This window comes from Girardinichthys multiradiatus, chromosome 10 (assembly GCF_021462225.1).
Source record: "Girardinichthys multiradiatus isolate DD_20200921_A chromosome 10, DD_fGirMul_XY1, whole genome shotgun sequence".
NCBI lineage: Eukaryota > Metazoa > Chordata > Actinopteri > Cyprinodontiformes > Goodeidae > Girardinichthys > Girardinichthys multiradiatus.
Window position 1 is genome coordinate 25,526,247 of NC_061803.1, and position 15,307 is coordinate 25,541,553.

The window sequence follows — 15,307 nt, forward strand, 5'->3', positions numbered from 1 at the left end:
AAAAAAAAGTACACATCACGCAGCAGCAATAAGCAGATAAAGTGTCACAGATGTGGTTTCGTGCAGTATTATTGTCCAGAGTTCAGTAGTTTGACAGCATGTGGATAATAAATGTCTTTAAGTCTGACTGAAGATCCTTTTATTTAAGGCAGATTTAAAAATAAACTCAATAAATCTCAAAAACGGGTCTCCCACAAAGTATTGCGAGATGACCAAAGAGTATTGCGTGAGAACGCAAAGAGTACTGCGTTGGGACGCAGAAGAAAAAAATTCCCCCTTGTCCCCTCGCGGGCTCCGTATAGAAATACTTCATCAATAGAAGATATTAAATAAATATGTTGTGAAATAGAAAAAAATTGAATGTACCAATAAATGTACAATTTATTTTAATACATCATTAAATATTAAGTGTACCACTAATTATGTCATGTCGTCTTTAAAATTATACTTAATTATTCAGTGGCACATTTAATTGCATAATAGTCCATTTAATGATATAATAGTACATTTATTGTTTCCAATGATGTATTAAATAAATAGATGGTACCTTTTAATTTAATGGCACATTTAATGTTACATTTCTTTCATGTTACATTTACCTCACTTATGGGACATTCACAACATTTATTTATTTAATGATGATTAATTTTGTCCAGTTTGACCCTCCATTCTTGATGCCTGTATAGGAGGTCATGTCAGAATTTGAATCAGGTGTTCTGGAGCAGACAAACATCTAAAGCTTGCAGGGAAGGGGTCCCTGAGGACCAGGGCTGTGAACTACTGAGGTACAGTTTCTAAATTGTGAAGCTAATGCCTTTTTGCCCTTTTGTTCAACAAGTACAGTTCTCTTGCTAGGTGCATTTTTCTTTTGTTTCAGCCATTTGAAACATAAAAGTAATGTCATTGTTCAAAGGAAACAATCACTTAATAAATGAGTAAAATACAACTATGTACATTTTGTTTATTCAACTAAGATAGGCATGGTCTGTTTCCTTGTTTCATATTTTATTATTTCTTCATTATTATTCTTTTTACTTTAACTGGCAACTAAAAACAGGGACCTAAATGGTCCTTCAAAGAAATTGCCAAAAGACTAAATGAAGAAAACAAAAATGGGAGTGGCACAGGAGTGGGAGTCGTTCTAAATGGGAGCGGGTTGGGAGTGGGAGTCAACTCACCAGGAGTGGGATGGGACAGGATTTTTTTTTTTTTTATGCTGGCCTGGGATTGGGATGGGACAAGACATTTTTCTGTGTGAGCGGGATGGGACAGGAGAGAAAATCCACTCCCGTGTCACCATGTAATGGGGAGTTTGAGTGAGTGCACGGCGTCTATTGTTTGTCTTTACGTTGGGTGTGTGGGTGCGTTTTTATGTTTACACATGAGGGTGGGAATGTGTGATTGTAACTGTGTGTGCCTGTTATTATGTCAGGTTGGTTCTTAGGCTGCTCCCTCTCCTGGATCAGTTTAGGCCCCCCATTAAATGCGGGGCCTATTTCCTCCCTGCCACACTCCCTGCCGGTGGCTAGTGTCTCTGCCCACTGGTGTTTTGCTGGTTCTCAGTGTTTGGGGCTGGGTGCTTTGGTGTGTACCGACTCACTCCCAGTGGCTGCTTGCCAGGGCCTGGGCCCCCTGGCTCTGTCAGGCCTCCGCTTGGGATGGATGTGCCCTGGGGTCTCAGGTCTCTGGGTCCATGGCTAGCTCTACTCCAGTGTAGATGGCTGCCGGCGGGGCCTGTGGTGTATATCCTTGGGGCTTCTGCACTGTGCCTGCTGGGTGGTTCCCCAGGGGGTCTCCTCTGCTCTTCTCAGGTGGGGTTGTGATAGTCCCGGTGGTGTTCCTCCTGGGGTTCTCCTGCTTTGGATGTCTGTGGTTCAGATCTCCTTTGTGTCTGACTCGAGTCCAGGGGTCAGGTTTGTGGCTCCCCACACTTGCTTTTGCATGTTTTTATGGAGAAATCTTATATACACAAGCGCGTTCACACATAAACCCCCAGGTGTTTGGATTCAAGGGTTAACAGATACACAGATATACTCTGTATTCAGCCTTTATCTGTATTGATAAATTCATCTTGCATTCATTAGTATTGTGCACTTTTATGTAAAAATGCTGTTATATGTTTCTGCAGATTTAGAAGCAGTCATCTAAGGTGTTGTATTCTCTTCACCCTTCTTTCTCTCTAATCTTTTTTCCTTCTCTGCCTTTTTCCTTTTTGCCACACCTCTCTCTCTTTCTTGCTTCTCTTTTTTCATTTTTGTTTCCACCTCAATTGCAATTGAAATAATCCTAAAGCCATTTCTTATAAAGTTTCTTTTATAAATATCAAGCATAGCATTATAGCGTTAGCTGAATTGCTCCACTTGTAAAAGTAAATCTGTTGGGCTTCTTCCGGTCTGGCAGAGTAGCACTCTGCCAGACAGGAAAGGACATGCTGTAAATTAAAAAACACCTTTATGTGGTATAAAGGTTTGGTCAAAATGAATAACCTCTTCTTTTTTAAATTCTAGGTTTTTACAAATCAGCACATAGTAAAAAAGCATTTTGTCCTCAGCAGGATGACCAAAGTCTGCCTGTTATATTTTGTGGTCTAACTGTTGTCAACCCAAACAAACAAGTGACTGCAAAATAAATGGTAGGCTAGTATTAATAACTGTATCCTCTACATGATTTGTATGTGAGTAAATATTAACCCTGGTTTAAGTATTAGATTGTTTATATTAAGACAAACAATAATACAATTAACAAATTTATGGTATACTGCTGCTGTGATTAAATATTACTGGTATTGTTTTTCTGTATAACACTTTATCTAGAAACGTCCCTAAGGCTTGTATGTTGATTACCAGTTCCACTTCAAACCCACCACATAAATATGAATGACAGAACAAAGCAGATAGATTTTCCCTCACCAAACTTAGCTGAACTTACAATGATGGAAGAAAGAAATAGAGAAAACCTATGATGAATGGTGCAGGAATAACTATCATGTTAAAGGACAACTCTCCTTGAAGTAATATGCTTCAAGGAGAGTTGTCCATCTTACATAAGTTAAGATGCTTCCAATTGAGTGATGAATGGTGGTTACAGTTCTGTTCACTGTGGGCACTTTTACTTTTTGTTTGCATCTTTCAAATGGGAGATCTGATTGGGTCTGTTATGTTTCCTGCCATAGTTCTACCACATAGAAGAATTAGTCTAGTGATTTAAATCGTCATCTTTGGAATTGAGCAGAGGTTGAACAACTTGAATTCAGAGGCAATTTTGCAAGACCAAGCTGTGTAGCCATGCTATTTTTAGAGACAAAAGGCTTTTTCCTAGCGACCCTTCCAGACAAGCTATCTTTTTCTAATTGCAATGTCATGAACCTTATAATTTAGAATGCTTTTAGAATCTTAGCTATAGCTCATGGTTTTCTGGGGGGGTTTTTTGTGAATTTGTCAAACCATAATTGTGTTATTTTTGAGGTGAACTTGCAAGGACTTTCAGTTCTGAAAAGACTTTTGTCGTTACTGTTGTGAATATTCTTTCTCACTGTAGAATAGTTGGCCTTTATAGTGTTTGTGATCGCTCAATTACTTTTCCAGATGTGCCGTGCTTTAAACATCTGCTTTAAAAACAGTAGATTAGCACTTAATCAGGTAAATTTTATTAGCAGCACCTTTTTACTACCCATGGAAGCAGGAAATGTAGTTTTCACACACAGGTTCTGTATTTTAGCATAGTTTGTGTGCCAAACACAATTAGCAGGGTAAGAGCACAGTTTTGCTCAAAATATTGAAATGCACACAACATTATGGGTGACATACCAGAGTTCAAAAGAGGACAAATTGTTGGTGCACGTCTTGCTGGCGCATCTGTGACCAAGACAGCAAGTCTTTGTGATGTATCAAGAGCCACGGTCTCCAGGGTAATGTCAGCATACCACCAAGAAGGACGAACCACATCCAACAGGATTAACTGTGGACGCAAGAGGAAGCTGTCTGAAAGGGAGGTTCGGGTGCTAACCCGGATTGTATCCAAAAAACATAAAACCACTGCTCCCCAAATCACGGCAGAATTAAATGACAATGCACCAATACACACAGCAAGACTGGTGAAAGATTGGTTTGATGAACATGAAAGTGAAGTTGAACATCTCCCATGGCCTGCACAGTCACCAGATCTAACAGGCTTGCTGTTGTGCCTTGGATTAATGTCCTGTTAATGTCCATTATGCTTAATGTTGCAAACTGATGGCTGGACATTCTCCTTCAGAACTTTATGCTTCAGAGAAGAATTTAAGATTCCTCCAATCTTGGCAATTCATCCAAGTCATGAAGAACAAAGCGGCCCCAGACCATCACCACCATGTTTGACTGTTGGTAAGATGTTTTTTTTTTCTTTGTCTTTTTTAGATGCTGTGTTAGTTTTACATCCGCTGCAATGAGACAAACATTTTTCAAAAAGTACTTTTGTTTCAGCACTCTACGGAATATTTCAGAAACGTTTTTAGGATCAATGACAGTGAGGTCTTTGTGTTCTTTGAATCAGACAAGGGAGGCCTGCAGGGCTTTACATGTTGGTTTTGCTTTTTTGTCACCTTCTCGATAAATGGTAAAGTGCTGGAATGTTTTCTCCATTTCTGGATAATGACTCTCACAATGATTTACTGGTATTCAAAAGCCCTAAAAAAAAAAATAACCCTGTAATCCTTTCCAGACTGATTGATATGATTTTGTTTTTCATCTGTTCTTGGAAGGGCATGATGTCTTACTTTTAGATGTTTTAGCCTACTTCATGTTGTCAGAAAGGTTCTGTTTAAGTGATTTCAGGTCTGGCAGTAATCAAGGTGTGACTTGTAAAAATGAACTCAGCTTTTAAAAAATATGGTTAATTTATGATTTAACAAGAAAGGGGAATCCTTTTCACAAAGCACCAAGTTGGTTTTTGGATTTTTTTTCCCCCTTTAATAAATGAAATCATTTGAAAACTACAATGTGCATGCATAAAGAAAAAAAAACAAGAAATCTGTATGGGACAAATACTTTTTTCATAGAACTGTTAATAAAAACAGTTATTTTGCAGAATATGATAAATTCCAATATGTGGACTTGCTAACAGGGGATTTCTGTTAGTTTATATTGTGTTTATGTTTGTAATGCAGCAAAACAAAAAATCCAAAGTTGGAATCAATTGATTTTTCTTTTTTTTTTTTTTTCAGGCTGTCTAACTTTTCACATCTTGTCAGTACTACACTACTAGTCAAAACTAAAGCAATTTACATCAACAAACCATCTTTTTAGCAGCAGCGAGTCTATGAAGGTGATGAATCACACACACGTACAATCAAATGAAATGAAGATTCCTGCTGGTTTAACTTTGGTCCAAGTTTTTAATTTGTTGTCATTCCTGCTTAATCTGTTTGCAGAATAAATTAAGTCTGTCTCATTTCTTGCTCAACATGATTCATGTTCATTGAAGAATTTCCCCAGAATGCTGCTGATAGTGTCAGAAGATGAGCCTAATGTTGCGGTTTTATTCTAAATAACAGTTTGGTGTATAAATGCCTTTAAACTGTATGGAAATGTGCTGTTGGGAGTGCTTGCCAGGCCCTTATTATGTCTGTGAGTGTTCTCACTCCCTGAAAAAGGCTTTTTCTCCTAGTGATGGATGATGATAGACAGAAATGAGATTTTCCTCCATCATTCTGCCACATGACCCAGAGGAATCCACAGAGAGGCAGCTCTCCGAGCTCTATGCCTGTTGCAAATGTCTTCTCTCTGGCTACACCTCATCACTTACAACCCTTAAAATGCCCTTGGGCCTCCTGCGTGTCTAATCCTCCTTAGTATTTCACTCCATTTGTCGATAAAAATGTGTATAATTTGTTTCCATTTTCTTGCTGCTAATTACTTTATTGAAATGTATTTTTTTTTACCTGTCAATATTTTACAAATAATAATAAATGGCTCTGGATTAAATATAACACTGTTAGATACACAAATCCAGGCCAAAAGAAAAGAGTTTTGATTCTGAGTTATTTAAAAAAAAACGCAACTCTATTGTGCCTTACGAAAGCATTCACACCCCTTTTTTCACATTTTGTCTTCTTACAACCACAAACTTCAATGCATTATATTGGGATTTTATGTGATAGACCAACAGAGTAGCATATACATATGATGCGGAAGGAAAATTATACTTCAAAATCTGTTTACATTTTCAATCTGAAAAGTGTGGGATGCATTTGTAACTGTCCCCTTTGAGACCCCTAAATTAAATCCACTGCAACCAGTGGCCTTCTGAAATTAATTAGCTAGTAACGTGCGTCCACCTATGTGTAATTTAATCCTTCTATAAATACAGTTATTCTGTGAATGCCTCAGAGGTTTGTCAGAGAACATAAGTGAACAAATCACTTTATAAAGGAAAATACTGTCTGGTCAGATATATGTTCGAGGATGAAAGCAGGGTCAGGCCCTAAAACAATATCTCAAGCTTTGAAAAATCTTACAGAGCGCTGCTCAATTAATCATCCAACAACACAAGAAATACAATACAATGGAATGGTTTGGATCAAAGCACAATCATGTGTTAGAATGGCCTAGTCAAAGTCATAACCTAAATCAAATTCAAAATCTGTGGAGGGGCTTAAAAACCATTGCTTACAGATTCTACATTCAATCTGACTAAGCCTGAGATTTTTTGCAAAAGAGAAAGGGCAACATATTTTGGTCTCTAGATGTGCAAAGCTGGGAGAAAAATACTACAAAAAACTTTGAGCTGTAATTATAGTGAAAGGTAGTTCCACAACATATTTGTAAATAAAACCCTACATAATTTACTACCAATTGCACAGTTATACAGAACATAAATAAGTCGCATATATTTGTCAAACGTTTTTGGTGAACGCAACGACACCTCCTTGAACCGCGATCTTAATGTGGTGGAGGGGTTTCAGTGCTCGAATAAGGCTAGAGGCTATGTTGTCCTGGGCTTAAATGCACTTGGTAAGGTCATGCATGGCAAACAGGCTCTGGGTGATGGGCCGGACAAAGAGTAGTTTAAACACCTTCATGAGGACTATTACAACCAGGGACGTGATGTCACCCAGTACGGCGGAGCAGGGGCCCCATTCTGGAGCCAGGCCCGGGGTCAGGACACATCGGCAAGCGTCTGGTGGGCAGGTTACTACTCACCGGATCCGGCCAGGCCAAGCATGAATGAGAGATGCTAGGCCATCCCCCAGTGGGCCCGCCACCTGCAGGGGGAACCTGTGGGACCACTGCACAGAGAATGGGGCAGCGGACAAAGGTAGAGATCTAGACTACCCAATCTCCAGATGATGAAACTGGCTCTCAGGACATGGAATGTCACCTCGCTGGGGGAGAAGGAGCCTGAGCTTGTGCGGTAGGTCAAGATATCGGGGAGAAATAGTTGTGCTCACCTCCACGCACAGCATGGGCTTTGGAACCCAGCTCCTCGAAAGAGATTGGACTCCCTTCTAACCGGAGCTGAGATGGGTTTGCTTGTTGCCCCCCCAGCTCAGCAGTCACCAAGTTGGGGTTTACACTGGTGGATGAGAGGGTCGCATCCCTGCGCCTTCGGGTTGGGGAGGGGCCTCTGACTGTTCTTTCAGCCTACGGGCCGAGCAGTGGTGTGGAGTACCAGGCCTTCTTGCTGTCCCTGTCGGTAATGCTGGATAGTGCCACTCTCGGGGCCTGAATCACCCTCTCTGCAGCTCTTTGCACCTTCACTGTGACGTGGGATGGAAAGACTAGGCCAACATTGTTTTTCAGTGTTAGAAGGTGGTAGTTCTCATCAAATGATGATGGTACAGCATCTCTGAACAAGCTCGCACAACACATGTCACAGCACAGTTTTTGCAGAATCTGCCAGACTACAAATCCTGCCATGTAAACCAGAGCATGGCACTGCCATGGTCCTAGTAGACAGAAGTTCACACACATCACTTTGACACCACTACAGTATAGCCCAGATTCGTTCATATCGCAGCAGCACTATGTGTGTGTGTGTGTGTGTGTGTATGTGTGTGCATGTGTATTCAATTGTGTGTATGGCTTTATTTGTGAGAGTGTTTAATGAGTGGCAGCAAACAAGGGAGATTTTAATATGGCCATGGCCATTATGTTTAAAACAGAAATACATCATCCAGCTGAGGTTGTGGGAGTAAGGTAGAGGTTTCTGGGACATCCTGAGAGGCCACAGACAGGCTAGCTTCAGCTCTTCTTGAGGTCACTGTAGTGCTGCACATTTCACGCTAAAATGAAGAAGCATAATGAATATGAACATCATATGGCCACCTGTACACATAAACACACAGAGGGATAAGTATCTCACCTGCCCTGTGATTGATAATAAAATATGTAAATGTATGAATGATAATAGCCTGTCCAGGGTGTACCCTGCCTCTCGTCCATAGACTGCTGGAGATAGGCACCAGCTCCCCCGCGACCCACTATGGAATAAGCGGTAGAAAATGACTGACTGACTGAATGATAATAGACTTATGATGATGCACCAACATTTTGACGGTGTACCAGGAAGCTGAATATTGATGGAACAACACCATCTTTCAGTCGGACAATCTGACAAGTCCTGTTGAAATCACCATGTTTAAAATGGTCACTGCACAGCAGGGATGAATCACTTGAACAGAATCCCTCTCTTCTTAAAGACACTTCCCACTTCTTAGAATTACATGTGAATAATACAGTCAGTGTAAAATTTGCTGGTGAATGTTATAACAGTTATATTCTTTTTATTTCTGCAGTAGCATTCTTGTGTCAATCTACTGTAAATCATTGTCAGGGAAAAACAGACTATATGATTTACAAAAAAAAAAAATCCCGGTTAGCCTTCACAAGTTAAAAAAAACAAAAACGCTAACATTAGTTACCATGTCGCTGGTGGACATAAATACAGTACAGTAATATTCTGTTCACAAAATACAAACAATAATATGTTCATCTTACTTGTGAAAAGTTTTCCTCCAAGCTCTGATGTCAATAGTCAGTCGATTTGGACAAAAATATGCCACAGAATGCTGAGGCATCTTCTGCTGCGTTGGTTTAGCCAAGTAGGTTGGACGACCGCTCCAAGATGGCGGCCACATTCCCAGCAACAAATGCAGGGTCTACTCTTTATATATGTCTATGCCGTTTGATTTTACGTGGAAAGGTACTCTGTAGTACCAACGGAATTCAATCGGTACCTATAAAAGTACCGAATTTGGTACCCATCCCTAGTAGTGACAGATGAATTTGCAAAAAGACAGTGGAAGTTTTAGTTATTATTGACACTTTTATTATTAGCACAATAAATACCACAAAATACCATGATAAAATACAATATCACCCTATTGATGGAGAATCTGTTTGGAAGTTGGGGGTGACAGGCATGGGGGACGAAAACAACATTTTGCTTCATGAAGTTAGAAAAGTGGCAGTTTAAAACTCCCATGAGTCACAACTGCAGTTGTTTATACAAGGAACATGATTTTTATTGTAATGAGTTTTCTCGGAAGAGGAATCTCTTTCTAGAAGAGATCTATGCCCACTCGACAAAACGCCTATGGATATGTTTCCTTTTATGGCAGACAAAGAAAAGCATACAGGCCAACCATAATTAAGAGGTATGAAACCATTAAACCAAGCTGATGTTGTACAAGTTACAGAAAGTAATATTGTACTCATCTGAACTATTCAACATATTCAACCTAATAAATTGAAGGTTTTTCAGAATGTGGTGGAGGTCAAACTCTGTTACATTGTGTTTTAGCCATTTTTAACAATATTTCTCTAAAATCTGTTGTCGGAGACTAAAGGTCAAATTGCAATAATGTCACAATTTTCTCCATCATGTGAGCTCATGTCGGAGGTCCAAGCTGGCCTGATGATGATGAGCCTCTCTTGCAGGTCTTTTGTGACCTTCTGTCTGGTCCATAATGGCATCATCAAGTTGATTTGCTACAGGGCTCCCTGCAGAGGTCACTAAAGCTCTGAGTAAACTTTTAATATTAAAACTATCCTAGACAATTGGACTTTTTTTGTTGGAGCAAACAAAGCATTTTTTTCAGACATAAAAGGTGGTCGCATTTTATTGCTCTGTCTTCCTTTTTTCCTTTTGCTTTTGCAAAACGATATCAAGGTTCATTTTCCCCTGTCTGCTAGGTGCCTGGCAACATCCTCTTATGTTTTCATAGTAACCAAAAAGTGCAGTTGCAGGTGAAGCCTTCAGTTTCCTTAGTACTTAAACGTTCTTCATCGGGCCGCAAAAGGCTCTCAAAGCTACAATAAAAGAGAAATAAACAGGTGCTGCTTGTTGATCAGATTTGTGAAGAATGCATCCAATTAACATTTAAACTAGGTCTCTTTCCTGTTTATCCCTCAGACTAAAGTGCTTATCAACACAATACATTGCTTCTCACCTGAGATCACAATGTGGAAGCTTCATTCATCTGACAACAGACTGGAATAATATACTGCTACTTCAACATCAAAGCTTTGCCTCATACTGCATACATATTTAGCTAATCAGCTTTAAATCAGTAAGAAATTATCTTGTGCTGACTTTTACAGTGGCTGTGATGTATTCTGTGACAGACTTCCAAACTTAGTTACATACATTGCTCACTACTGTGTTCTCCTGTTATTTAAATCTAGCAGAACATTTAAAAATCTGAAACTAAAGGCATGCATTAATTTCCACCCCTTCTCACCCCGATACACCCTCAATAAAAGCTAGTGAAACCAATTGAGAAGTCAATTGAGAAGCCATAAGAAGTTCTGCTTCCATTTGCTACAAGTCAGAAGGGAGATACAGCAGATGTTGAAGTTGGTGATCTGGTCAGATGAGTAAAAATTTTTACATTTTGGCCTACTGTTTTTCAAAAAATATGCAGATGTTTGAAGTCTATGGATGTTCCAAGGCAGAGAAGAAGACTTCTAAGTATTGAGTCAGCTGGGCTCATTACAAATACATGCCACACTTTTCATATGTTTCTTTGTAAAAAATGTTGAAAACCATGTTTTATTGTCCTCCCTCTTCACAATTATGCAGTGACATTTTGTTGATCTTTCACATAAAATACCAATAAAATATATAAGAAATTATCAATTGGTTATTTAGTACAGCTAAGTTAATTTTCCAACTTTGGATTTGAGTAATTTAGAGAAAAAAATTAAAAAATCTACATTTTGATTAAATTTTCAAACAAGGTGAGTATTAGGACAAGGAACATATTATTAGATTTTGGTGGTGATGCGGCACACCATCTTGACCCAGTACTTTTTTAAAGGATTCTGTATCCTTGCATGGCCATGGCGCAACAACTTGGAATTCCCACATGGTTTGTGACCCTGTCAGCAGCTAAGATGGAGTGGCGTTGCCAAAGGTCTGTGCTCTCCCTGTGCTTTTCAAGTTTTTTTATGCAGTGTTTTGCTGCATTGTAACATGCTGGGAGTTTGTGTAGCTGCCACCTCCACAATGTCTGAAAACGTCTTTATTATTGATGGGGCTTAATGGTAATAAAACAAACACAATTTAGACAAGGTTTCAGAACAGTGTATGTATTTATAGTCAGTCTCAAGAGATGGTGCTAACCCTCTAGTTGAAGATGGTACAGCATTGCAGCCAGAAAATTGCTTACGATTTTGCATTTAATAGAACGCTATTTTTAGCAAGGTAATTTGCTTTACTGAAAATTGCTAACATTAACATGAACAGCATGAGCCATATTAAATGTAAATAATGTTTTTCTATAACTTTGCTTATGCAAAATCATCAGGCCTAATGAAAAAGCACACCTAAACTCTTCCGGAAATCATGGTGAGCTTCCATAAATAAACAGTGCCCCAGAAACAATTTTTATAAATGGGCAGGAACAATTGAGCGAAAGTGCTGAGTAAATGGAGTTTGAGTGGTATGCTTAAATGTAATTTTAAAAAGCACCTGTTTCAGACAGCTGGAATCGGTCAAATTGAATCAGAAAGGAGACTGGCATGAGTCACCACATTTTATTTATACATTGAACATTCAGTACACCCTTATATATGATAAATATTTCTAATAAATAGACAGTTTTGGTTACCGGCAGAAAACAAATAGCCAGCGAAAAATAGAGCCTGAGAATCATACAGAGTAATTTTTACCAGCACCAAGGATTGTCAGAGAACTCATTGGAAAAGCAATGCCATGCAGGATCTGTATATTCAGTCATTCATTCAGTGCAAACAGTCTGAGGCATAATAAAAGTCGGATGTACCATAAATAAATTAATATGTTGCATACATTATTCAGCCTGAGAATTAAAGCAACATATACTAATTAAGGGACACTCCGTGACAGATGGCCCACAGAAAGCTTGCAGGGGTGAGGAAGTGCCAGCTGTTGGTGATCAAATTTGCTATTTTTGCCTGAAAGTTAATAACCGATTATTTTTCATGACTTTTACGTCATATTACAGAATAGAGAACATAGTTTGAAGACAATGGCGACATCTACTGACGTTCTCGAGGAGTGCAGCTAAAGTTCAGAACAGAAACTATTCTTTATTTCTGTTTATAAAAATACATGTCCAAATAGACATAACGTATACAAGAAAGAATTTAACTAATGTAGTTAAATTAAAAAGGTACAATCTAGCTGATGCATAAATAAAAAGGAAAAAGTCATACATTACAGAGTAAGTGTGTTGGTTCACTGCATGGAAAAACATACACATATTTTAGTCAGGGGGCTCGATGGCTGGAAAAGATTATCCCACTAAACAAGCACAGCTATTTGAGAGTACAGATGAGTCCATGCAGAGTTGATAATCCTTTAATACATGCAGTCCAAATGATTACCCTCTCTTCTGCCAACACATGTAATTGCTTCGACTTTCAAAGAGATTTGAGTTAACTTAATGTTAGGTATGCAGTCTTTTACATTGACTCTTTGATGTTGGTACCTCTCAAAAATTAAGCATCAGTCAAAGGCACTTTTTTTAATGTTGCTTTAAAGCATTAGGTTATGTTAAGAACAGCTTAATGGTGGGATTGGGGTATAGTTTGCTTTTCTAGTTCATGTCATGCTGTAGTACACTAGCAAGTAAAGAAGGTGATTGTTAAACAGTTTCCAACACCAGGTGTAAAAAAAAACTTATATTGCCCATAACAGGATTATCATGCCAAACAAACAGATCTATCCATAATACAGACATCGGCAAATTTGTTGGTACCCCTGGTAAAAGGTGCGTATAATTTACAAGTCTGCATAACACATTCGCTGACTACCATTTAAAGTGCTTAAATATATCCCAATACTTCTGTTCCATTTGTACTTTTCCTGGAAGTCTTTGGGTCAGTTTTATGGTCAGATTCTGGATTATCAGTCAGTGTAGTGAAGGAGCTTGCTTTGCCTAGCTGGTATTGCTCAGGCTCCTCAACCTGCATGACCCTTCCATTTTTCCTGTCAAACTCAGCTGTAATCTGTGCCAGAGTCTTACCCTTAGTCTCTGGCATGGTCAGGCCCAGCACAACAGCAGAAACCAAACAAACGACCAGGAAAGGTAGGAAGCAGTAATTTCCTAACCCATTCACAATAAAGGGGAACAACATTCCGACTAAGAAAAGACTGATCCACATCAGTGAACCAGCGACCATGTAAGCGGCTGGACGAGCCGTATGGTCAAAGATCTCAGCCGGTAATATCCCTGTGACCCCCGCAGGGCCCAAGCCAAAGCTGAGGATGTAGGCGAACACACATGCCATGCTGAGGTACGCCATCCCCGCGACCCCTTGGCTCTGAAGGGTAAGGGCAATAGTGAAGACAACACTCCAACAAGCCATAAGACTGTATCCTCCAATGAGAAGGTACCTGCGGCCCACCCATTCAATCATGAGGTTACTCAGTATGGAAGCAGTAAACTCAGATGCCCCTGTTCCAATGGTGATATACTGAATTTTCTCTGGTGGAATCCCCGCTTCCATAAAAATGTAGGATGCATAGAAATAGATGGAGTCATTGCCGCAGAGCATCATGGCGCTGCTAGCAGTCATGACCGTCCTGAGTTGGAATCGTAGGTCCCGATCTTTGAACAGGGACCATGGCGTCTTGGCCGGTGCGGAGGAACCGGACTTTAAGGCTGCAGACATTTGCTGCTCCTGAAGCATCTCTTCCATCTCAAGGGGAGGAACTTGTCCTCCACGCAGTCTTCCAAGAGCGTGGACACATGCTTCCCTGTCTCCACGGTCGATGAGAAGATATCTGGGGCTTTCAGGAAACCAGGGCAAGGTTGCTAGTTGGATCAATGCTGGCAGAGCATTACTAGCTAGAAGATAGGGCCATAGAGGCTCTGAACCCAGCAGCTCAGTGAGTCCGACAACCTGTCCGAAGAAGATTCCAAACGCAGTGAACACAGCTGAGGAAAAGGCCACGGCGCCTCTGAGGTGTTTAGGAGCACTTTCTCCGAAGTACATTGGCTGGATGTTCATACTAACTCCGGAGTTAATCCCCACCAGAAAGCGAGCAAGGATGATCATCTCAAATGATTTTGCCACCTTACATGTCAGCACAACCACAGCACCAACCAGCAGGAAGGAGTTGTTCAAAAGCAGTGACGCTTTTCGTCCAAAGCGGACAGCCATAGGCCCTGCCAACAGGGCCCCCAGCAAACCGCCCAGTGAGAATGCTGACACAATGAGGGTCCACACCAGGGTTACCTCAGGGGTATCCAAGACTGTTTTCCAGCGTTCCATGTATGTGTCATTGATGAAGTTCTGGATGTAGATGGTGGGGGCATTAATGATTGAAATGTTATAGCCATACTGGAATGTTCCTCCAATGGCAGCAGAGCACACAGTTAAAGAAAGCGTCCTGGCGCTGCCTGCAGGGTTGCTTCTTTCTTCTGCGTCCTTTTTACCTGTGGAACTCATCTGAATGCTGGTTGTCTAAAAGTGTCCTAGAGCTTTTATATTCATCACAGTCCTCAAACAGAAAGCTTGAAGTTGTTCAGCTTTTTCTTTGCTTTTTGTCTTTTGATTTTGTTGCCAAGTTTACCTTAACCTCATCTAGTTTATTTAAAGACGAGAATGTTTCTCTGCGGTTGAAGCCGGTTGGGAGTGTCGCATTATACCCGGAAGTTCGACTGTAAGGCATATTCCCATCAGATATTCGCAATTTTTATGTTGCAGTGACATCAAAAGAATTTTATTTAAAATATTTATATTTTGATATTATAGGTAGTAATAAAAACATGAAAAAATGCATGGTTGTGAATGCGATATAACAAAATGACACAATTTAAGTCGTTTGGAATTGCTAC

General features: G+C 39.9%; 1 protein-coding gene across 1 annotated transcript; it reads right to left on the reverse strand.

Moving 5' to 3' along the window:
• Nucleotides 1-12,003: 12,003 nt before the first annotated feature.
• Nucleotides 12,004-15,124, reverse strand: LOC124875273 (solute carrier family 2, facilitated glucose transporter member 11-like). The gene has a single exon (XM_047377317.1). It carries the CDS (start codon nt 14,916-14,918, stop codon nt 13,290-13,292), a length of 1,629 nt encoding a protein of 542 aa, XP_047233273.1. The 5' UTR covers nt 14,919-15,124; the 3' UTR covers nt 12,004-13,289.
• Nucleotides 15,125-15,307: the final 183 nt, after the last annotated feature.